Raw genomic sequence first — 24405 nt, forward strand, 5'->3', positions numbered from 1 at the left:
ACTGAGCTAAATCCCCAGCCCCAAACGCCCTGTTGTCTTAGAGGTGCCCTTCTCATGCTCCTGTTGTCTTAGAGGTACCCTTCTCACGCCCCGTTGTCTTAGAGGTGCCCTTCTCACGCCCCGTTGTCTTAGAGGTGCCCTTCTCACGCCCCGTTGTCTTAGAGGTGCCCTTCTCACGCTCCTGTTGCCCTTCCCTTTCTTTATTGTTTATTTGTTTCTTTTTGTATTCTCCCACCTTTGTATAGACCCACACACATAATTTACAATCTTAAACAAACAAAAAAGACAATGTGGTCCATGATTCTGAGGCCAGCCTGGTCTACATAGAAGGAGTTCCAAGCTAATCAGTGCTACACAGTGAGACCCTGTCTCGAAAACATGCCCTGGAAATTACAGCAACAGTTGAAGAAAAAGAAAATCTTAGCATTCAGGAGGCTGAGGCAGGAGCATAGCCAGTTGGAGGTCATCTTTGGCACATAAGTAGACCTTTAAAACCCAAAATAATAATAAATAATAATAATATATATTTATTATCATTTACTATGTTTAATTATCAACTGTTAATATTTATTTTACAGCAATCTGACTTAATAGGTACTGTACTCAGAGCTGTAGAAACAAAGTGAGGAATTGGTGTGATTCAGTGGAACTTTCAGAATCCAATGTGTCATGAACAGCAGGAGAGGGACTGTGGAAGTATTTCCTAAGTAGCAAATCCCCGTGAGTGTAAGGTATCGCCATCATCAGCCGCATCCCAGGCCAAGTGCGGATGCAGGCCTTAGCTGTGTTCAGCATCATGGCGGTGTGTGAGGGGCAAGCACCTTTGCTCCTCTTCTGTGCTGGGAAAGCCCGAAGGGCTCAGACTTGTCCCTTACCAGGTGATTGTGAAGAACCTGTCTTCGGGGACCAGGGTGGTGCTCAAGTCACACTATGGCTACGAAGTGGAAGAGGTGAAAATCCTGGGAAAGGAACGTTACCTGGTGGCTCACACTTCAGACACGCTGCTGCTGGGAGACCTCAACACAAACCGCCTCAGTGAGGTGGGGACCGGGGACACAGGCTGGGTAACGGGTGTCTCGAATAAATCCTGGGGACCAGCACCCCAAGAAGTAAGATCCCCAAAAGAGGCCCTGACACCCTGATGGTGGTGACCTTGTTTCAAGGAGTGAGAGGTAGAGAAGCCTGGAGCAGGAATTCCCACAGTCGGGCTGTTTTTACGCCCGACTCTTGGACGTGTAGGAGTGAGGGCAAGGATCTGATACAGGGCATGTTTGGAGTGTATGAAGCCAGCCTGAACGAGGTCTCACTTCCTCCCCAATGGCATCCTTCCTTCCGGCCTTGTCTTGGGTGGTGTCAACATTGTCTCTGGTGTCTTCTCCTCACTTTGCAGATACCCTGGCAGGGATCGGGTGGCAATGAGAAATATTTCTTTGAAAATGAGAATGTAAGTAGAACTCAGCCCCACCAGGCCAGCATTTCCGTAAACCCCATTCCAGTCCTAGTCAGAGGCTGAGTGGGCAGGGTGGAAGGCAGCAGGTAGAGGGCGGGATCACACAGGAAAGCATAAGGAAAGAAGTCACCCTAAGCTACACTACCCCCTCCACTGCTTTTTTCCATGCCTCCCTCCCTTTCTTCCCAGGTCTGCATGATCTTCAATGCTGGAGAGCTGACCCTGGTGGAATATGGGAGTAACGACTCCTTGGGTTCTGTGCGCACTGAATTCATGAACCCTCACCTCATCAGGTAACCTTACAAGGCTCTCTGAACCCTTGAAAGCCAGAAGAATTCCTTGTGAACTTCTAAACTGTGTTTAGACTGCCCCCAGATCAGTCTGAAACTTCATCCATATGGTCCCAGAACCCTCACTCAGACCCCAGCCTATACCTCACCATGTCCTTCTTGTTTCAGCGTCCGTATCAATGAGAGGTGCCAGCGAGGAATGGAAGACAATAAGAAATTGGCTTATCTTGTTGATATTAAGACGATTGCTATAGGTAAGATGTGCATGTAACTGTAATACCAAAACCAGATACCTGTGCTGCCTTGTGTATCACAGGATTGTGTCAGTGAATAAGCTAAGAAAGGCATCAGGTAAATGCGTTTTTACAGTGGTCATACACAATGGTTAAGTCCATGTGGGCATGCCTCTGTGTAAGTACCTAGCTGTGGATACAGATATACAGGCCTGTCCATATTCACAATCTCATGTTCTCTGGTCCAGCAAGCTGTGAACAGTAGCGAACTATCAGCAACTGCAGGAATTTTCCTGCTTAGATATCATCAAATCATAGACTTTTTAGAACTAGAAGGGCCATCATTTTTAATCCCTTATTAGTAACTAGTGACAATAGAAACTTAATTTGCATTCCACAAGTATTCCATTTATAAATCTTAATCATTTTTGCCACCAGATGTTGCAGACACCAGGAGTAGCACAGTACCCTCCAGAAAGTACAGACATAGACTACACACACAGCATGGCTGTAAGAGCAGGACTCTGGTCAGCCAGCCACCCTGCCTGCACTTGCTGCAGTGTGAGTTTACCAAGTTCCTTAGTCTTTCTCACACAGTGGGAACAAAGTCAGTACCTACCTCGGACGGAAGCACTTAGATCCTAGCCTGACATAAAATCGTTTAGCAAATTCCGGCTGTTGATAGTCATGACATATTATTAAAACGTGCTTACCCACGTCTAGTTCTGCCGAATCATAACATTTTGTCGTATTTACAATGAGTCTTTTGCTTCATATCTTACTCATGGCATTAAAGTGTTACGTTTTAGAAGATTCGTTTTTACTTTATATGTATGGCTGTTTTGCCTGCGCACATGAGAGTGTGTGAACCACGTGCAAGTCTGGTGCCCCTGGAGGTAATGCCACTCTCTGAGTCTGTGCTTAGAGTGGAACTGCTGGATCGTAGAAGAGCTGCATTTCCAACCTCTCTAAGTGTTTCTGGGCTGCTCTCCATGGAGGTTGACCAGCTTCCCTCTGTCCCTCTCACACTCTCACGAGTCTCGATTGCCTGGGGTGTGCAAGATGCTCCTGCATTTCATATTGTCGTTACTCAGATGTCTTCTGTGAATTGCAGTTCTCATTCCCTGCACATTGTGAAAGTCAGTCATCTCTGTTAGAGAAGCGAAAGTCTTTACATATATACGTGTACATACGTCGGTGTGTGCACGTGTAGCCTCTGATGGTTACTTACATTGCAGATTTTTTTTCCTCAATCTTTGGCTTGACTTTCTCTTTAGTGTCTTTAGTATTCAGACATTTAAACATGGTGTTAAACTTATTTGCACATTGGACTTGGGGAAAGCGTGTACGCATGGCATTCCAGTGGAGGTCAAAGGGTAACCTGAGGCAGCGGGTTCTTTCCTTCCTCCATGTGGGTCTAAGGGATCAAATCCCAGCCTTGCATCAGCACCTTTAAAAATTAATGTGGGGGCCATCGAGTTGACGCACATCTCCAGGTGCTCGTCATCACGCCTGAGGCCTTGAGAGGGAGAGAACTGACTCCTGCAAGCTGTCTCCTGATTTCCCATGTGTTCCTTGCAAATTAAAAATAAGTAAATAATGGTAATTAAATGTTGTTCTTGTTTTTTGAGACAGGGTTTCTCTGTAACTTTGGCTGTCCTAGAACTCACTCTGTTGACCTGGCTGGAAAAACCTTTAATTAAAAATCAATTGAGGTTGGGATGTAGCTTGGTGGTAGAGGACGGCAGGCCCTGGGTTCAGGCACCAGCACTGCCCGTATGGCAGTAACAGTGCTGCTGATTTTGAGGTCTTGTTTAAGGACTTTTCCCCTATGCCCTCCTATACTGTTACATTCTTAACTTCTGCTTTCCACCTGGACTTTATTTTTGTATTTGATGTGGGTAGGGTGTTTATTTCTCCCATCTGTTTAACCATTTACCCACTGACTTGTTATGCCATTCCTGTCACAAATGAAGCTTTCACACACATATGGGCCTCCTCTTAAGATAGATTCCTATTTCATGAATATTACATTTCACATCTGAGTTCAGAAATGCAGGTATCTGCAGTGAAAATGATATGTAGGCCAAGAGGCCTCAGACTCTAGTGGCAATGACAAACTATGAGATTGCAGACAAATCCATTCACTCCAAAGGGTTGATTTTCTACACACACACACTTGTAGAATTTTAATACATGTAATATATAATATAATATGATTTTCTACATATATATTTACATAATGTATATAATTCACACAATATATATAATTTACACACATACACACATTTACATATGTAATATATATGTGTAAATATATATAAATAAAAAGAGTTTGACAGTTGTCTAAGTCACTAGTCCCTTTAAATATAATGAAAATCATTGACATTTTCCCAGAAAAGGTACATATACATAAAATTTTGCATGTAGTTTCAGGGTTCACGGGGCCCTTGCTGCTCTAACATGGCTGGGTTTGGCTTTGTTTTGGTTACTGTTTTGTTTTATAGTTTGGCGTTTTAAGATAGTGTCTCATGTAGCTCAGATTTGCTTTGATTTCCTGATCCTCCTGCCTCAGACCCTTGAGTACTGGGATTACAGATAGGAGTCACGATGCCTCCTCATAATCTCTGTGTGTGAGCCACTGAGCTCACTGAGCCTGGCTGACGCAGAGGCTCCTTCTTCTGCCCTGTCCCCGTGCTCCTGCACTCTTCCGTGCTGTCTCTCCTTGAGCACCGTGAGCTTAGGTGGTTCCTTGGAGTGTGATGTCCCCAAGGCCACTTCAGTCATCAGTTATCTCTGAACTCAGTAACACTCACCCATTTTCAACCTGTTGTTTCCAAACAGGGTCAGACTTGGTAGCTGGAGCTGGCCTATACAAAGAAGGGGCTAGCCTCAAACTCCCGATAGCCATGTACCACCATTTCTCTATAAGACCTTTTGTTAGCTCTAAAGTCAAGTAAAACCATCTGTAATTCTAGACAAGTCCCTTAACTTTCTTGTCTGTGTCTGTGGCTATGGCTGCATCTAGCCTGGGTTGGACTCAAACTTGCGCTGTGACTGGCTTTGAACTGATTTTCCAGCCTTCACCTCCTAAGTTCTGGGACCAGACATGGAATAACACGTGGCAATACCCAGTTTTTGAAGCATTCTAGAAAATTTGTTCTGTATTAGTTTTTGCAGACCCCACTGATAGCCCTGGACTGATAAAGTGTTCTTAAAGCCCAGCATGATTATAAGACCAGAGTTCTTCAGACAAACTGCAGCCTTAGACATGGCTGCAATCACCCTTCTTATCCTGTCTTCTTTGCAGTGGATCTGATCGGTGGCTACAACATTGGTACTATCAGTCACGAAAGCCGTGTGGATTGGCTGGAACTTAACGAAACTGGGCACAAGCTTCTCTTCAGAGACCGGAAACTTCGTGTGAGAAGGGTTATTCGTTCGGGCTTAGGCATAGGTTGGTCCTGAGGGTGTGAGATAAGCTATTACCAGGGACTATGGTGGGCAATGCAGAACTAAGTTCTTGGTTCTGTAAGCCATTAACATAGCAGAAGGAACAAAGGACAGTCTGTATTCTGTCACTACCTGTCCTACGTACCCTGAAGGAGATGGTCTTATGATGGGGACAAAGTCAGGAAGGGCGTTTAAGAGTTGGTTTCTCTCTTACTGTTCACAAGTCTGTGTTCTCATGAAGCTATGTCTCCCTCCCCAGGTCTGGCTGACTTTGCCACACTTAGCTCAAGGCATGGAGGCTGGGTGTGTAGTCCCTCCTAACCCTTTTCTCGATATGGCATCACCAAAGGGTTAGCCTCTCTTGTGGTTGTCCATTTCAGTGAACGAACCACTGTGAATTGTCCGCTCATTCAGTTTTGTATGGTAGCCTCTTTAGTCTGGTCCAGGCTTACTCTGAAAGTCTGACCTTCACCTAACCACACCTTGGCTGTAGGTCTTAGCTCATTTGCTCATCTCATTCTTGACCAGAGTTAGGATATACCAACTTAGAGTAAACTCCAGGGCCTGGACACTCATTTTACCACTGCGGAAATGGGCAAAATCAGATGATGTCACGGCACCCCACACTAACTGTGCTGTCTCCCTCCTCCTCCAGTTGCATCTGTACGATATTGAAAGCTGCTCTAAGACAATGATCCTGAACTTCTGCTCCTACGTGCAGTGGGTTCCCGGGAGTGATGTGCTGGTGGCTCAGAACCGGAACAGCTTATGTGTCTGGTACAATATCGAGGCACCTGAGAGAGTCACCATGTCCTCTATCAGGGTATGTGGATACCAGGAGACCCCAGACATGTGTCAGTGTAGTTCATTAGAACCCCGAGGAGAAGACTGTGCAGGCTGCTTGGTTTTCTCCGTGTACCACCCACAGTCTCTGATGAAACTGGCAAGCGCAGCCTGCACCCCCTCCCTGCTAGTGGCTTGGCCTCCATCATCCTCCTTGTGGTAGATTCCTAGAGATGAGCTCGCAGGGACCTGAGACTGTATGACGTCACTGTGTGCGGTTCTATCTAGTCTAGAAGTTAGACCCAGTGGGAGGGATGGTCCCATGGTCACCCTTGTACCTGTTCACTGTTATGGGCCATTGAAAATTCCTCCCTCCTCAAATGACACACAAAACACTCCACTTTTCCATCCCAACATCACACACACACACACACACACACACACACACACACACACACACACACACACACCCTCCTGTTAGAGATGTCCTCGAAAGCTTAAGGAGTGTTTAAAGGCTCAAGTTAGCCGACCTGTAACCTTCTCTCTCCTACGAGGACCTTAGAAGTCTTTAATTTTGATTACCTCCCTTTTTCATTTATAGTCCAGTATTTTAATTCTAATGCTTAAATTTTTAAGTTATATTTATATTGTGTATATGCGTACATACACACATTCATAGACACCATGGCATGCATTTGGAGGTCAGAGGACAGATGATGGGAGTCAGCCCTCTCCTTCCACCATGTGGTACTGGCGTTGAATACAGGCCATTCCGTGCCTTTGCCTGATGAGCCATATCTTCAGCTCTTAATTCTACTTCACTGTTGCTGCTGTAGCTACTGCTGCCATGCTGGTATCAATCACAGGGCTGTAGGTACGGTGCACAAGTGCTTTCCACTGTGCCTTAAACTATATGCAGTGGGTTTCCAGAAGTAAGCCTTCAGTTTATTTTTTTTTTAAGAAAAGATTTATGTATTCTTTATGTGTAATGTTTGTTTTACCTACATGTATGTCTGTGTACCACATGCATGCCTGGCATCTGTGGAAACCAGAAAAAGGTGTTGGGTCTCCTGGAACTACTGTTACAGAGGTTATGAGCTCCCACGTAAGGGTCAGAGCTAACCACTGAGCTATCTCTCCAGCTTCAACTTTGGGCTTTCAGTCTGGCTGCAAGCCCATGCTAGTCTTAAACTTTCTACACTCCTGCCTTTACTCCTCAGGGCCTCCATGCTGGAATTACAGCCACCATGCCTGGCTCATAAGCTTTTTTTTTTTAAACTCCCAAAATAAGCATCATTCATATTTTCTTGCTTTCTCCCCATCCTTCCACCCAGTGGCCTAGGACTGGGACTTCCTCCGGCTGGCCTCCTGCCTCTCCCTCCCCAAGTGCTGGTATCACAAGCATGGCCACCACACACGGCTCACCGCATCAGTAGTTTTTATAGACAGAACTTGGATTCACCACCAGCAAATTTGTTTCCTACCTTTCTTCCTGCAATGTTGGTCTTCCCTCAGGAATGGTTTTTCTTCTTAGAGAATCACTTAGAAATCCCTTAGGTGAGAATCTCATTACTGGAAAATTATAACCTCTCCATTTTTGACGATCTGAACAAGTTTTTGTTTAGCTTTTGTTCTAAAAACACTTTTAGACTCAGTACCTAAGTGTAAACCAACAGCTAACTTTTCATAGTGTTTTGTAGCATGCTATCCCAATAATTCACTTGCATGTTCTGAGAAATTTATTAGCAGCTCTTTTCTCTTTGGTGGCTTTGAAGATTTTTTTTTCATTTCTAATTGTGTATGCGTTCGCGTGCGAGTGCGTGTGTGCGTGCATGTGTGCGTGCATGTGTGCGTGTTTGTGCACATGCACACAAATGAGGGCAGGTACTTGCTGAGGCCAGAAGAGGGCATCAGATCCCCTAAGCTGGAATTACAGGCTGCCCTGAGCTACCCAACTTAGTCTCTGGAGACCAAACTCACATCCTCTGCCATCATGGTGCACACTCCGAGCCTTCTACTCAAGCCCTCTTTGCTTTTAAAACTACTTTTCGGGTTGGGGATTTAGCTCAGTGGTAGAGCGCTTGCTAGTCCCCAGCTCCGAAAAAAAAAAAAAGAAAAAAAAAACTACTTTTCTTAGTTGTTTTGACACTATACTATAATTTTTCTACATGGTATTTATTTTTCTTTGTCATGACTTCTTGCTATCTAGGACAGACTGGCCTCAAATTCCTGGGCCCAGGCAATCCCTGCCCTAGCCCTGAGAGCTGGGCACTGTAGGCACAGGCCACTTACCAGGTTAGAGGTTGGGGGTTATCTAGTGAATGGCTAGCCACTGACCCTATGCATTGGACATAAACTCTCTCGTACTGAGCTGTGCCTCTAGCCTTTATATATACATTAAATGTCATTCCATCCAGCACCTGTTGTGTTTCCTGTAGTTGTGAACACAGATGCCTCTCTGGTCTTGGGAACTTGTCAGCCTTCCTCTCCAGGATTCTAACCAGGCGTAGGCTGCACTCCTCCTTGTGTCTTGTTTGCCTTTTCAACCTCTCTGTGTTTCTTCTTGCCTGTGAACATTCTGGAGATATCTTTAGCTCCATCCTTCGGTCCAACCGTTCAGTCTTCACGCTTGCCTGCTGCCCAAGTCGCCAGTAAGGTTTTACTTCAGAAGTTAAATCTGGGCTGGGAACGTGCCCATGCTCAACATCACAGATAAAATTCCATTTGACTCTCTTTTTCCAGAATCCCGACCACTCCATAACTTTTCCTTACTTAATTTTCCATGTCATCCCTGTATCTCTAAACACATCTTATGTGGTCTTAGAGCAACACATGGCTTATTCTTTTTAAAAAAGATTTATTTATGCATGTATTTTATATATATGATGGATGCTCTGTCTTCACGCACACCAGAAGAATTGGATCCCATTTCAGATGATTGTGAGCTAACATGTGGTTGCTGGGAATTGAACTCAGGACCTCTGGAAAAGCAGTCAGTGCTCTTAACCACTGAGCCACCTCTCCAAACCCCATAACTGCTATTCTTAATACCTAAAATTCTTAAAGCTCTAAAGTTGCCTATAGTTACACTTTATCCCTTCATACTGGTTGTAGAGTGTGTGTGTCGCTGTGTGTGGTGAGCATGCACGCTCCCACTCCTGTTACTCTCACTGCAACTTCAGATCTGGTTTTGGAGCCTAAGGTGGACTTGTTTTCTACCGTAGATGGTTTGCTTGCTTCTGTAGCAGTCGGTCTGTGCCTCAGCCTCTCCATCCTGCTAAAGGGCTCCAGGCTCACCTTCCTGATCCTGTGGTTGCCTTCGGGGCAGCTCTGCCTCTCCTGCTCGATCACTTTCCGTCTTCCGTGCTTCTTGGCTTTTTCTCGTCTGTCTCCTCCTTTTTATTTTTATTTTTGAAGAGGGACGGGTAGCATAGACATTTTTAGTGATGTCTTCCCATGAACTTAGTATCCATGAAAAGAAAAGGTATGTTCTGAGTTCGGGTTCAAGTTGTAATTTAAAAGGAGGACCCTCACGAATAGTCTGGTGCCAGTGAGATGGCTCAGTGGATGCCGGTGCTTGCTGCCAAGTCTGACAGCCTAGGTGCAGTCTCCAAGGCCCACGTGCACAGACGCACATGCACTAAACAAATAAACGTAAGAAAAAGAATATATTTTAAAAGGAATACTTAGTCCGGGAGTTGAAGATAACTCATTCGGAAATTGCTTGTTTTGCAAGTAGAGGGACCTGAGTGTGAGTCCAGAGCATACACCGAAAAAGGTGAGGCATTGTTCACACTTACAACCCTAGCCCTGGAGAGGCAGAGCTAGGCAGGTTCCTGGGGCTCAGCCCAGCTTACTTGGGAAATGCCAAGGCCAGAGAGAGACCCTGGCTCAGGAAAGAAAAGGTGGGAAGCCTGAGGAATGACACTCAAGCTTGTCTTCTGGCCTTCTCACATGGACACATGCAGTCTACACAGTGACATGAGTACACACACACACACACACACACACACACACACACACACACACACACGTCTTAGTTATGTAACACTGCTGAAGAACTGGATTCCACTCCGTTAATGTCCCTCCAGGCACTGGAGCTGATGTCCATTAACTTTAACCCAGGGATACTACCACAGCTCAGGCATTTTTTTTTTTAATTTTTTTTTTTTTTTGGTTCTTTTTTTCGGAGCTGGGGACCGAACCCAGGACCTTGCGCTTCCTAGGCAAGCGCTCTACCACTGAGCTAAATCCCCAACCCCTAGCTCAGGCATTTTTATCAGCCTGAGAGAAGTACAGTGATAAGAAGCAAGGCCACTGTCATTCCCTCTGTGTGGACTCTGGGTTAAGTGAGGGAGGGCCTGCTCAGCAGCTGAGGGCATGGAAGCACTAACCTGGAGTTGGGTGGTGGGTGGACTGTTTCAGGGTGATGTTGTCGGTCTGGAGAGAGGTGGTGGGAAGACGGAGGTCATGGTGACAGAAGGTGTGACTACTGTGGCCTACACCCTGGATGAGGGCCTGATTGAGTTTGGAACAGCCATCGATGACGGCAACTACACCCGGTGAGAAGCTGCTGACAGCCAGTGTGGTGGTGAGCAAGTGTGGGTCTAGGGGACACCTGCAGGGACCCCTTAAACTGCCATAGCGAACAAGGTCCTGTGCTCCTAGGAAGAACCTAGACAAAAAGGGCAAATACTCGGGGCCTTTGTTCCTCCCCTCTTCCTGCCCAGCACCAGTGTTCCCATCCCTCTCCAGATCCCGCCTCACTCTTGCACTTTGCTCTTCTTCCTCTCCAGGGCAACAGCCTTCTTGGAGACCCTGGAGATGACCCCAGAAACAGAGGCAATGTGGAAAACCTTGAGCAAACTGGCCCTGGAAGCAAGGCAGCTTCACACTGCTGAGAGGTAAGAGCAGTGTGGATCTGAGGTGCCGAGCTAGGAGGCCTCTGAGCGCTCATCTGTGGGCTGCTCCTGTCCCAGGTGCAGGCACTGCCCCACCACCCCCACTGCAACACTGTGAGCCCTCCCTGGTGCATTTACAAACACCCGCCCACCCTAGATTTGAAGACTACACCTCTTAAAAAATAGTTTTACATTTCGTGTATAAGAATGTCAGTGCACGGGTCTATGCACATGACAGCAGGTGCCCACCAGGGTCAGAAGAAAGCGTTATAAAAGAAAGCTTATAAAAGAAAGAATAAAATAGGTTTATAGTTCCAGGGTGTTAGACTTCATGATGGTAGAGTGAAATCATGGTGGCCTAGACAGCTGAGAGCTCACATCTTGTAACCAGCAAGCAGAGAGCACTGAAGTTGGCAGAAAGCTTTGAAGCCTCAAAGCCCCACCCCAGTGACACAGCTCCTCCAACAAGGCCACACCTCTTAATCCTTCCCAAACAGTTCCACCAACTGGGGACTAAGTCTTCAAGCATCTGAGTCTGTGGGAGGCATTCCTATCCAAACCACCGCAGTGTGTATGTGTGAGGGTCTGTGTACATGAGGGTCTGTGTGTAGGTCTCTCCACCTGAGTGCTGGTTCCTGCTGAGGCCTGAAGTACAGAAGTTAACAGGCAGTTGTGAGCCTCCTGATGTAGGTATTTGGAATTGAACTCAGGTCATCTGTAAGAGCAGTATATACTCCTAACCACTAAGCCAACTCTCCAGCCTGCCCAAGAGTTTCTATCATGCCTTCCATGTCTGTCCTGGTCATGGTACACAGGTAATAGACAGGTTTGTGACTTCAGAGTCCTTCAGACCTTGGCTCCACTTCCCAGCAGTGATGATGTCATTACCACGTAGCATATAAAGAAGTGTGGCTGTGGTGATGGTGATGAAGAACAATAAGAGAATTAGTCCAAAAGGCTTGTGGGCTATAAGTTCCCCCCTCTCCCCCTCAGACACACACAGACTATCAGCAAGTCCTAAGGACTCCATCTTACCTGTTTACTTTTTACTTTTTAAGGTGTGTTTATTTTTATGTGTATGTCTGGTGTTCTTGCATATGTATTTCATGTGTCTGGTACACACGGAGGCCAGAAGGCAGAATTGAATTTACAGATAGCTGTGAACCACCTTGTGGGTGCTGGGAACCAAACCCTAGTCCTACACAAAAGCTGCAGGTGCTTAACTACTAAGCTATTGATTTTGTTTTCATAGTCCAGGCTGGCCTAAATTTCATATGTAGCCATGTAACCATAGAATTCTGATCCTTCTGCCCCTACCTCTTGGTACTAAGATTACAGGCTTGTACCATCACACCCTGTTTATGCCACAACACCTGGCAAAAACTTTCTTAAAACCACCAATTAGGGGGTTGGGGATTTAGCTCAGCGGTAGAGCACTTGCCTAGCAAGCGCAAGGCCCTGGGTTCGGTCCCCAGCTCCGAAAAAAAGAAAAAAAGAAAAAAAAACAAAAAACAAAAAACCACCAATTAGAAGGCTAGAGATGTAACGCAGTCAGTAGAGTACTGGCCTAGCATGCATGAAGCCCTGGGTTTGCCTCCAGCACCACATATACCAACCATTATAACACATGCTTATAATTTCAGCACTTGGAACGTGGAGGCAGGAGGATCAGCAGTTCAAAGTCATCTTTGACTATATGAGTTCAAGACCAGCCTAGGTTATGTAAGACCCTGTTTCTAAAACAACAACAACAAAGCCCATTATATAACGTTTTTGCCCAGAATTTTCCAATAGTTTACTGTTATATTCAATTAAAAATCTGGACTGCTTGTCATGGCCTGTGGGCCTGCAAGTATCCGCCTCTGCTTCTTTCTTATTCCTGTTATCTACTTGCCCATTAGTCTCTAGCCACACTGTATTCTTTGATTCTGAGCTTGCCCTACTCGTCCTTGCTGGAAGTGTTGCATGGCCATTCCCTCTGTCCCATCTTGCCAAGACTATCTTAAAAATGTTTCTACTCACATATTTTAACCATACATACTAATGGGTTTCCTCATAGCACTGTAATGTGCTTTTTTGTATTCACCCCATCTCCCAATCTTGTCTCTCCCTCTCACTCTCTCTGGCCCGCTTCTTCCCCACCAGTTTCCCTCCTACCTTAATCTCTCTTTTTAATGATTCAGGAGTCTCTCTAGAGCTGCTTACAGGAGCACAGGTCCCTTACCAGTGACTACCACTGAGGGAAGTGTCTCCTCTCCCACCCCAGCACCAACCATTAACTGCCATGGATCTGAGGGAGGGGTGGGGCCTTGTGAGTGTCTCTGTCTCCATAATGGGAATATTGATGGTCTCCACATGCCACAGCCATTCAGGAAGACAGCATTCCACAACATACATTCTTTTCAGTCCCTCTTCGGAGATGTTCCCTGGACCTTAGTGGGGTGCACATGTGTCCCACTTATGGCCAGGCGCCCAGCAGTCACTTACCCTCAGTTCTCTAACCAGTTCTGGCTCTGCAGTTATGTCTGCCCACTGCACGAAGCAGCTTCCTGACTAATGCTGACTGCAGCACTACTTGGTGGGCAAAGCAACAATTACTAGGTGGTCAGCTGATAAATCATGTCCATTTAGCAAAAATAGCAGCAGTGGCCTCCCCACCAGGTCCCGTGACTTCCCTGATGCAGACCCTTGGCCAGGTTCACAGCCCCAGATGTGGATTCCCTGTTGTAGAGCAGGCCTGAAAGGTCCTGGTTACCCCCTAACAGAGTCGCACTTTGTAGCAGTGAGTGCATGTTTGCGTGGCCAGGGAAGAGCTGCTCTTTGTTGCCAGGTGCCAACCAATGTCAGTGGCCTCCTCAGCCACTGGGGACAGTGTCACCGTGGCTTGTTTCACTTTCATTCTCTCCTTATCTTGGTCCATTTACAGTTATCTGTCTCCACTGGAGTGGAAAATCTCGAAAACAAGGCTTTCCTCCTCCTTGTCCTCTCAGGGCTCTCTATGATCATATCAGTGCAGAGTGGACGGGGACACACGAGATGCTTGGTACATGTTTGTGGGACCCATGACGTAATAACAGTTCTGTGATGAGGTGACGGTTGTATTATTGCCCCTCTGCTGTAGGTGCTTCTCTGCTTTGGGTCACGTGGCCAAAGCTCGGTTCCTGCATGAGACCAATGAGATAGCGGATCAGGTGTCCAGGGAATATGTAAGAATCCTCCTCTTCACTCCTTCAGTCTCCCATGCTCTAACTTCTGGTAGTTTTAGTTCCATGATCCCTAGGTTGGTAGCCTCCCTACCTTCTTCTCCCCTGTCTACCCTCATGTCTAAAGTTGGACCACTTTGGAATTGTTGAAACCTCAGGCTGCTAAGTCCCTTAAAGAGCCAAGTCTCTTGGCCTCCATGTCCCCTGGCCTTCCTGTGTCTGCCCGTGCTGAGTGACCAAACCTCCTTTCCCTGCAGGGTGGAGAAGGAACGGACTTCTATCAGGTTCGAGCTCGCCTCGCCATGCTGGAGAAGAACTACAAACTGGCCGAAATGATCTTCTTGGAACAGGTAATGGGAGAAAGGCGGAAGAGGGGCTCCTGGGCGGGAAAAAGAATGAAAGACTGCGGGGTTGGGGATTTAGCTCAGTGGTAGGCCCTGGGTTTGGTCCCCAGCTCCGAAAAAATGAAAAGAAAAAAAAAGAAAAAAAAAAAAAAAAGAATGAAAGACTGCTAGTCAGTGAGTCTTCCCAGAGTTTGGGGAGAACATTTAGCTTAGTTTATTCTGTGCCTTCCTTAGGTTCCTCCTCTGTGTTAGTCTTTATCTAGGCAAGCATCCTCCTTTGGACTTTGATTTCTTCTTCTTTTCAGAATGATGTCTTAGCTTCTCTCTACTCCAGAACCTGTCTTTGTAATTCTTGTGTATAGGGTAGATCCAAGTTTTTGTGGAGCCCCAAACTTCTACAGTCTGAGCAGCCTTTAAGCTTCCTGTAGTTTATAGTAAATCCGTCACTGGAGCCAGGAGCGTAGCTCAGTGGTTGAGCATGGGCTTACCATGGGCAAGGCAGTCAGTTAAATCTCAGTGCAAGCTTGAGTTCACACACACACACACACACACACACACACACACACACACACACACACACACACACCTTAGCCAGGCTGAGCAGGACTCACGAGTATTTGCCCCTCTGCCTTCCTGATATCCTTTCTTCCGTGTGGTACCCTAGAATGCTGTTGAAGAAGCCATGGACATGTACCAGGAGCTGCACCGCTGGGATGAATGCATTGCTGTGGCTGAGGCCAAGGTATTATTTCTGTCCTCTCTTCACAGTTGTTCAGAGTTAGGCCTCACTGACTCCAGGGCAGTCTGATAGGATGCAGAATTACCATACCATGCCATGGGAGGAAACACACTCTCACAGAGGAACAAGAGATGGAAAGTAGGGAGTGAGGCAGGATGGGATTCCTAGTTCCCTCTGTGCATGTCCAGGGACACCCAGCCCTGGAGAAGCTACGCAGAGATTACTATCAGTGGTTAATGGACACACAGCAAGAGGAACGAGCAGGTGAACTGCAGGAGAGTCAAGGGGATGGGCTGGCAGCCATCAGCCTCTACCTCAAAGCTGGGCTCCCTGCCAAAGCCGCACGGCTGGTGCTGACGCGAGAGGAGCTGCTGGCCAACACGGAGCTGGTAGAACATATCACCACAGCCCTCATCAAGGGAGAGCTCTATGAAAGGGTATGCTGACTGCCTTTTCCTGGCCCTTATCTCCAGGACCTGAACCCCTCTCCCACCCAAAGGAAGCTTGGGGAGGGACACATAACTGACTGACTGCATGTATTCCTTCCTTGGGGAACTCATTCTTGATTGTTTGTGTTCTGAGGGTTTCATTTACTGTGGCCATATGTGTATTGACAGGCAGGTGATCTCTTTGAGAAGATTCGAAATCCACAGCGGGCCCTTGAGTGCTACTGTAAAGGCAACGCATTCATGAAAGGTACTAGCCACTCGTGAGCATCCCTTGACCCTGTGCACTGTGACCCGTCCAGAGCCCTAGCATCTCCCTGGGGACCTCCTGCTTCCCCTCTACTCCTCACCCATTGACCACGCTTCACCCTTGCCCTGTTTTCCTGAGCCAAGTGCCTCTTCTCTCCCTGGTAGCTGTTGAGCTGGCTCGACTGGCCTTCCCAGTGGAGGTGGTGAGGCTGGAGGAGGCCTGGGGGGACCACTTGGTACAGCAAAAGCAGCTGGACGCGGCCATCAATCACTATATTGAAGCCAGGTATGGTGGCACAGGGATAGAATGGGGATTTGGGCATGAAGTGAGATTCTGAGCAAAGGAAGATACTACAGCCTGGAAGGAATCTCAGAATGTGGGCAAGAATGTGCTTTGGGGGGGGGTCTGTTTACTCCCTTTCCCCCTCCTCTTTCCTCATACATATTCAATGTCCTTCCTGACTATGCCAGGTGCTCCATTAAAGCAATTGAGGCTGCCCTGGGTGCCCGCCAGTGGAAGAAGGCAATTTATATATTAGATCTGCAGGATAGAAACACTGCATCTAAATACTATCCTCGTGTGGCCCAACACTATGCATCTCTGCAGGAGTATGAGGTGAGGAAAAGTCCCTTTCTGCAGCATTGAGCAGTGCAAGTGCAGGTTAGTAAGGAGGTCTCCTAGAACAAGATGTGGGGGCAGCTTACCCAGCCCTTCTTGCTGGAGCTCAAACAATATCACTGTGAATGAGGAGGTTCCCTTCCAGGCGCCCTCCCAGCCAGCTTAAGTGGTTCTTTATGAATAGCTTCAGCATAGCTAGTATAGACATCCTCCATGGCAGAAATGTGAGGCCCTTTAAGTTCTACCGGATTAGAAAGATGCCCCAGCAGTTAAGAGAACCAGCTGTGCAACTAGGAGAACTTAGTTCAGATCCCAGCATCCACATGGTCTTGCACATACCTGTAGCCACAGAGCCGTGGGGTAAAGGCAAGAGGATTCCCTTCCTCAGGCTTCGTGGATGCCAGCTCAGCTAAACATTACAAGCTCCAGTTCCCAAGAGAGACTCTGCCTCAAAGAAATAAGGCAGAGGGTGATAGAAGAATAACACCCTCCTTCCTTCTGTGTCTATGTGTGTACCTAATACACTCAAACAGACACACATGAACACAGACACAGCACATACACATACCACCCACATACCACACATACACCACATACATACACCACACACCCACACACACCATGTACACCATATATACCACAAACACACACAATATATACACCATATACATCACACACACACACCCATATACAACACACACACATCATACACACCATATACCACATACACACCATATACACCACACACCCACACACACCATGTACACCATATATACCACAAACACACACCATATATATACCATATATATCACACACACACACACATCATACACACCATATACCACACAGTTGGATATGGTACATACACCCCATATACACTACATACACATCCCATATACACCATACACACATCCCATATACACCACACACACACACCCTCATACACACACCATATACAGCACACACATACCATATACGTCACATACACACCATATATACCACACACACCATAATATCCTGAGCTCTTTTTCTTTTTTTTTTTTTTCCAGAGCTGAGGACCGAACCCAGGGCCTTGTGCTTGCTAGGCATGAGCTCTACCACTGAGCTAAATCCCCAACCCCTCACACACCATAATATATATCACACACATACACCATACACACACCATATACATCACACACATACACACACACACACACACACACACACATCCATACACACATCCCATATACATTACATACACATCCCATATATATCACACACACACCATATACACCATATACACCACACACACACACACACATACCCATATATAATACAGACACATCATACACACCATATACAACATGCACATACACTCCATATACACCACACACACATTCCATATACATCACACACACATCCATATACACCACACACATACATACACACACCATATACACCATATACACCACACACACCATATACACCATATATACCACACACATACCATATACACCATACACACACCATACATACACCATATACATCACACACACACACATCCCATATACATCACACACATACCATATACACCACACACACACCATACATATACCATATACATCACACACACACATCCCATATAAATCACACACACGCATCCCATATACATCACACATCCCATATATATATCTCACACACACACCATATACACCACACACATACCATATACACTACACACATACCATATATACACCATATACATCACACACCCATATACAACACAAACACATCATACACACCATATACATCATGCACATATACCCCATATACACCACACACATCCCATATACATGACATACACATCCCATATACACCACTCACACACATGCACGCACACACACATGCACACACTGCTGTCTTCACCCTCCTTTGGTCTAGCTCTTTCCTGGAGATGCATTTCATGTATACACACCTTCCTGTCAGCATCAACTACAGAGTGGTGTGTCAGTATCTGCACCATCTCAGTTGGATGTTTTTAATTTCAGATCGCTGAGGAGCTCTACACCAAAGGAGACCGGACCAAAGATGCTATAGACATGTACACCCAGGCTGGTCGCTGGGAGCAAGCCCACAAGGTAGAGGATGGGCAGTGTCTCCAAGGGGAGAACTCTGCGTTAGTGCCCATGTTGCTGCACTCCTTGATCTCTGATACCTCTCCTTACCTGGTTCCCTGAGAGCTAAGAAAGACAACTAAAATATACCCAAGGCAACATGGATGCCTGGCAATGGGAAAAATGAAGAAAGGCCCCTATTCCTTAGCCTGCAGCTCTGAAGAGAGCCGAGGGACTTGGGAACTACTGCTCCAAAGCCCCTGGTCACTTGATAGCCCTGTCCTCTCCCCTGAGGGACAATGTCCTGAGCATTGAAGAGCTCAGGGAGTACGTGGAAGTGTGGTACTACAGCATGTGCCCTGCATTCAGGGCCTCCAGTCTCCATCACACCGTAGCAGCATAGTTCTTTGTCAGCTCCTGGTGGGCAGGCTGAGTAGAAGGGCAGTAACGAAGTACCAGTGTGTGTTAGAGAATTCAGGAGTCCATGAGCTGACGTGTTTCCCTGTGCTTGGTGGGAACCCACCTGGGTTCCGTGTTCACAGCTGGCCATGAAGTGCATGCGACCAGAAGACGTGTCAGTGCTCTACATCACACAGGCCCAGGAAATGGAGAAGCAGGGCAAGTACCGAGAGGCCGAGAGGTAAGTGCGAGGAGCTGAGGCACCAGAGCTTGGAGAAGGGGTGGGCTTGAGGATGTGTGTCCTCCACTGTGAAGCAGTAGCAGCAGGGTCTAGGTGTAGGAGGCTCCAGGTGCCTTCCCTGTCCTCAGGCTGTACGTGACAGTGGAGGAGCCTGATCTTGCCATCACCATGTTCAAAAAGCACAAGTTGTATGACGACATGATTCGCCTGGTGGGGAAGCACCATCCAGACCTCCTCAGCGACACACACCTTCACCTGGGCAAGGTGAGCCCTTCTGTCCTGCCCACCCCATCCCCCTCCCAGCCTGAGTTCGTCACTCCTTCATCCTGATGCACTGTCCTGCAGGAGCTGGAGACAGAAGGCCGACTGCAAGAGGCTGAGTACCACTACCTCGAGGCCCAGGAATGGAAGGCAACTGTGAACATGTACCGGTCCAGCGGGCTTTGGGAGGAGGCCTACCGGGTAAGAAGTTCATGCATCCCACGTGACTAATCTTAACTGAAGAGTCTTCTTGTCAGAAGCATAGCAACACCTAATAGACAAAATTGTACTTAAAATTGTAAGGGCTTATGGATTTTCTGAAACCCATCCTCTGTCCTTAAACACTGACCTAAGTTAAGGGCCTGACACTTGGCCCTCTCCAGTGCTGACTTGGAGCAGGGTTCTGACCCCCATCATCATGGCTGGGGCAGGAGGCCAGAGTTGACCAGGGGCAGTTCTGCAGCGGGCGATGCTTGAGCAGCTTTGCTTTTCAGGTGGCCAAAGCCCACGGAGGAGCCAACGCCCACAAACACGTGGCCTATCTGTGGGCGAAGAGCCTGGGAGGAGAGGCTGCGGTCAGACTGCTCAACAAGCTGGGGCTTCTAGAGGCTGCCATTGACCATGCTGCTGACAACTGGTAGGTCCTGGCTAAAGGTTCCTCTCCACTCCATCCCTCCCAGAGCATCCTACACACGGAGAAAGAAAACTGAGCTGCAAATGAGAAGTAATTCCAAAAGCTGAGGCAAAAGTGAAGATGTGTGAACCAGGCATGGTGGGCCAGCATACAATCCTGGCACTTAGGGGTGGAGGCAGAAAGAGCAGAGTTCAAGACCAGCTTTACCTACATAGTGAATTTGAGGCCAGCCTAGACTACATCATATCATGCTCCAACTAAAACAGACAAAGGAAGAGTGAAAAACTGACCAGGTGTCACAACGCACACTTTAATTGGGAGACAGAGGCAGGCAGAGCTCTGTAACTCAAGGCAGCATGGTCTACACAACAGGTCCCAGGCGAGCCACCCACGGTTAAATAGCAAGTCCCCATTTCAGAAAGGAAGAAAGAGAGAGAGGGAGAAAGGAAGGAAGGAGGAAGGAAAGATACAGACAGACAGAAAGAAAGAAAGAAACAAAGAACAAAAGACAGATGGATGGACAGACAGACGGATGGATTGTAGTAGAGGTCTTTGGAAGAAGGTGCTTTTCCCTTCAGATGGTTGTTCTGAAGAGAAGGACTGAGCAGGAACAGCTTGAAAAGACAGGACTATGCCGAGTCAGTAACACTGCTGGGTCATCAAAAGCATACTTTGACGATTTCATTTCCGCATGCAGTGGGCTGTGATCGTGTAGCCCCAGCACCCTGTTTTATCCTCCACCTCTGCTGGCCCCCTTCTTATTCACAGCTAGAACCCCCCCCCCCCGAGATAGGGATTGTTTGTCTGTGACCCACTGTGTTTAATTAGGATAGCCTGTGTGAATGTTGGGAGGGCATTATTTACTGTGCACAGGCAACCCATCAGCATTGTCTGTATTTCTTGAGCAAACATCATAAAGACCAGGAGCTGAGTCTGGCTGGGACCCAGTAGTGCTTGGGGAGCAGGGATGGAGCTGCAGAGCCCTCTGCTAGCCTCAGGAAAGCACAGGATTGCCCTGCCTCTTCCATCTGGTATCTGTAAATCTGCCCTGTTCTTCCCCCCCCACCCCGTTTCCATTGCCTTCTGTAAGTATTAAGTACAAACTATTCCAAATTGTCCATTTCAGCTCCTTTGAGTTTGCCTTTGAACTCTCTCGGCTAGCCCTCAAGCACAAAACCCCGGAGATTCATCTCAGATACGCCATGTACCTGGAAGATGAGGTACGGATGTGATTTTGTCCAGCTATACCCCTAAACATGGTTCTCAACCTGTGGGTCATGCCCCCTTTAGGCGTGGTATTAGATATCTGTGTCTCAGTTATTTACATTAGGAACCATATCAGTAGCAAAATTACAATTAGGAAGTAGCAGTGAAAATAATTTTATGGCTGGGGGTCACCAGAACATAAAGAACTGTATTAAAGGGCTGCGGACCACAGTGACCAGTTCAAATCTCTGTCTCCTAATTGCTCGTAACATCAGGCTCCTCACCACATGTGACTGTCCTTCTGTCTAGGGTAAATTTGAAGAGGCTGAAGCTGAATTCATCCGGGCTGGTAAACCCAAGGAGGCAGTCCTCATGTGAGTGTCCCCATATCCTTTTTTCTTTATTTATCAATGGGTATAGAAATGCATGCACATGTATGGAAGTCAGATAACAACTTTCAGGAGTTGGTTCTCTCTGACTGTGTGGTTCTAGGATTTGAATCAGGTTGTCAGTTTTTGTGGCAAGAGCCTTTACCCACTGAGCCATGTCTCCAGCCCTGCCCTGGGCTAGGATACACATAGTGCCCAGGATCTTTCTTGGTCCTTTACTCACAAACCTAGTATAGTGGACCTAGTAACCCCTCAGCCGTGCCACTGCCTGCTCCCACTAGTGAGGCTTCAGTCCTGGACTCAACATCTCCTATGTCCCCGTCTTGGGCAGGTTTGTCCACAACCAGGATTGGGAGGCAGCTCAGCGTGTGGCTGAGGCCCACGATCCTGACAGTGTTGCTGAGGTACTTGTAGGCCAGGCCCGTGGGGCCTTGGAGGAGAAGGACTTTCAGAAGGCAGAAGGGTTGCTGCTTCGGGCCCAGAGACCAGGCCTGGCTCTCAATTATTATAAGGTGAGTCACTGTGATTGGGCCACAAAGGATGGATGAATTGGTATGAGAGGCCACAGAGCTCCACACTGATTCCTGGTGATGTAAAAAGCAGGGAGGGAAGGACAGGCAAAAGGAGGGAAGGGGAGGTCTAAAAGGTCAGCAGTTAGGCCAGAGGAGCCTGTGTAGTGAGTGAGTGGTAGGAAGCGTTTGAGTCCCCACCTCTGCCCTGATACCTGAAAATCCGAGCAGGAGGCTGGACTCTGGAGTGATGCTCTGAGGATCTGCAAGGACTATGTGCCTGGCCAGCTGGAGGCCCTGCAGGAAGAGTATGAGCGAGAAGCTACCAAGAAGGGGGGCAGGTGAGAAGCCTGTGTCCTGGCAGTGTTATCAGGACTTGGCGGGATGGGACACAATGGCCCGCACTACCCCTCCCAACCCTGATCATGAAATATTCTCATCCCCACAGAGGCGTGGAGGGACTTGTAGAACAGGCACGGCAATGGGAACAGGCTGGAGAGTATAGCCGTGCAGTGGACTGCTACCTCAAAGTTCGAGACTCAGGAAGCAGTGGCCTGATGGAGAAGTGCTGGATGAAGGTGAGGCCCCAGACTGCCCCTGCCCCCATTCCCTTAAGTCCATTCCCAAGTGGCTGCCTTTCCAAATATTCATCTTGATCCTCCAGTGACTCTATTTCAAGTCTAAGTACCTGCTGTGTGCCCTAGAGCCAAGACATCTGAAGACTAGATGAGATATAAGACACACACCCTGATCGGCCAGGTTAGGGGCTTAATTACCACCAAATCTGAGTAAAGACGGGTTTGTGAAGTAGAGTGCAGAAAGACACCTGAGCTCTCGTGGGCTGGAGTGACAGTCCAGAAGGTTCTCTGAGGAAGGAAGGAGAGCTTGAGCAGTAGCTAGAAGGGCAACTGCAAACCCAGGGCTCAGGTGAAGACCATGACAAACATGGCTGCCCTTCACACCTCCACACAATGGCTAGTTCCTGCACAGAAGCTTCCCCTGCAGCAGACTCAGCAAACCCAATACTCACCAGTCCTAACACAGATCAGTCAGGGACTCAAAACTGATAGTGTGTGTGCCTGAGAGAGAAATTGGCTCAGTTACCTCAGTAGGAAAGTCCCAAGGCCTGCATGGAGCCTGGAAAGCAGGAAGCCAAAGGAGAAAGTGATGTACTTCCTGTTTGAAGGCTGGAGACCCAAGAAGAGCTAGCATTTCAGTTCCAGAGTGAGGGCGGGAAAAAGCCAGAGTCCAGTTTAGACAACATTTGGGCAGGCAGAGTTTTCCTTGACTCTCAGGGTGAAGGGAGCCTTATGTTCAGTTCAGACTGTGAGGTGACTGGATGGATCCGCATCAGGAAGGTCCATCCACTTTACAATTGAAACACTAACCTCATCAAGTGCATCCTCACAGAGACACCCAAGCTGTGTGGGCATCACTTATATCCTGTGTATTTCGGTCGCCACAAAGAACTAAGCAATATGTCAACCCATCTATTATCTTTGCAGTTGGGCATCCATGCAAAGTTGGCTTAAATGATGAACCTTGGGTACCGGGAAATGTGCTGCTGGGAACCTGAGGGGCTGAGGGGTAACTGGCTCTCTAAATTAAAGACTGTTGTGTCGATGCCTTTACATTCCCGGGGTCAGTGAGTAGGTCCCACGAGGTGGAGCAAAGGAAGTAAAGGGGCTGATGGTTGGGTGTGAGGTGTGAGACTTCAATCAGCGGCACTAAGCATCCAGACCTTCTGTGCTGTTCACTAAAGTCTGGGCAGAGCTATACTTTCAGATCGGTCACAGGATGGCTCCCAGGATGGGGACAAAGCATGCTTTAAGCCTTGCAGAGTTGGCAGGCCAGGAAAGGAAAGGGCAGGGAAATTAATCTAGACTATAGCTAAACTGAGTCACATGGAATTAAAATCGGTGAGAGTGTGGACATCCCAGTGGAAACTAAACCATCCAGA

General features: G+C 47.5%; 1 protein-coding gene across 1 annotated transcript in view; it reads left to right on the forward strand.

Annotated features, from left to right (window-relative positions):
* Window positions 1-24405, forward strand: part of Ift172 (intraflagellar transport 172) — a 38903-nt gene that overhangs the window by 9181 nt on the left and 5317 nt on the right. The window contains exons 11-35 of the mRNA NM_001434132.1: window positions 879-1040; window positions 1391-1444; window positions 1640-1743; window positions 1909-1994; window positions 5284-5396; window positions 6082-6249; window positions 10635-10771; window positions 11006-11113; window positions 14232-14316; window positions 14571-14663; window positions 15322-15399; window positions 15585-15833; window positions 16014-16092; window positions 16257-16377; window positions 16563-16707; window positions 18741-18830; window positions 19349-19446; window positions 19575-19710; window positions 19792-19908; window positions 20202-20344; window positions 21468-21561; window positions 21857-21921; window positions 22268-22448; window positions 22677-22786; window positions 22894-23023. Coding sequence (NP_001421061.1) covers window positions 879-1040; window positions 1391-1444; window positions 1640-1743; window positions 1909-1994; window positions 5284-5396; window positions 6082-6249; window positions 10635-10771; window positions 11006-11113; window positions 14232-14316; window positions 14571-14663; window positions 15322-15399; window positions 15585-15833; window positions 16014-16092; window positions 16257-16377; window positions 16563-16707; window positions 18741-18830; window positions 19349-19446; window positions 19575-19710; window positions 19792-19908; window positions 20202-20344; window positions 21468-21561; window positions 21857-21921; window positions 22268-22448; window positions 22677-22786; window positions 22894-23023 — 2946 coding nt within the window. The remainder of the gene's footprint in view (window positions 1-878; window positions 1041-1390; window positions 1445-1639; window positions 1744-1908; window positions 1995-5283; window positions 5397-6081; window positions 6250-10634; window positions 10772-11005; window positions 11114-14231; window positions 14317-14570; window positions 14664-15321; window positions 15400-15584; window positions 15834-16013; window positions 16093-16256; window positions 16378-16562; window positions 16708-18740; window positions 18831-19348; window positions 19447-19574; window positions 19711-19791; window positions 19909-20201; window positions 20345-21467; window positions 21562-21856; window positions 21922-22267; window positions 22449-22676; window positions 22787-22893; window positions 23024-24405) is intronic.

Source organism: Rattus norvegicus, chromosome 6, assembly GCF_021556685.1.
Source record: "Rattus norvegicus strain SHRSP/BbbUtx chromosome 6, alternate assembly SHRSP_T2T, whole genome shotgun sequence".
In the NCBI taxonomy this organism is placed as follows: domain Eukaryota; kingdom Metazoa; phylum Chordata; class Mammalia; order Rodentia; family Muridae; genus Rattus; species Rattus norvegicus.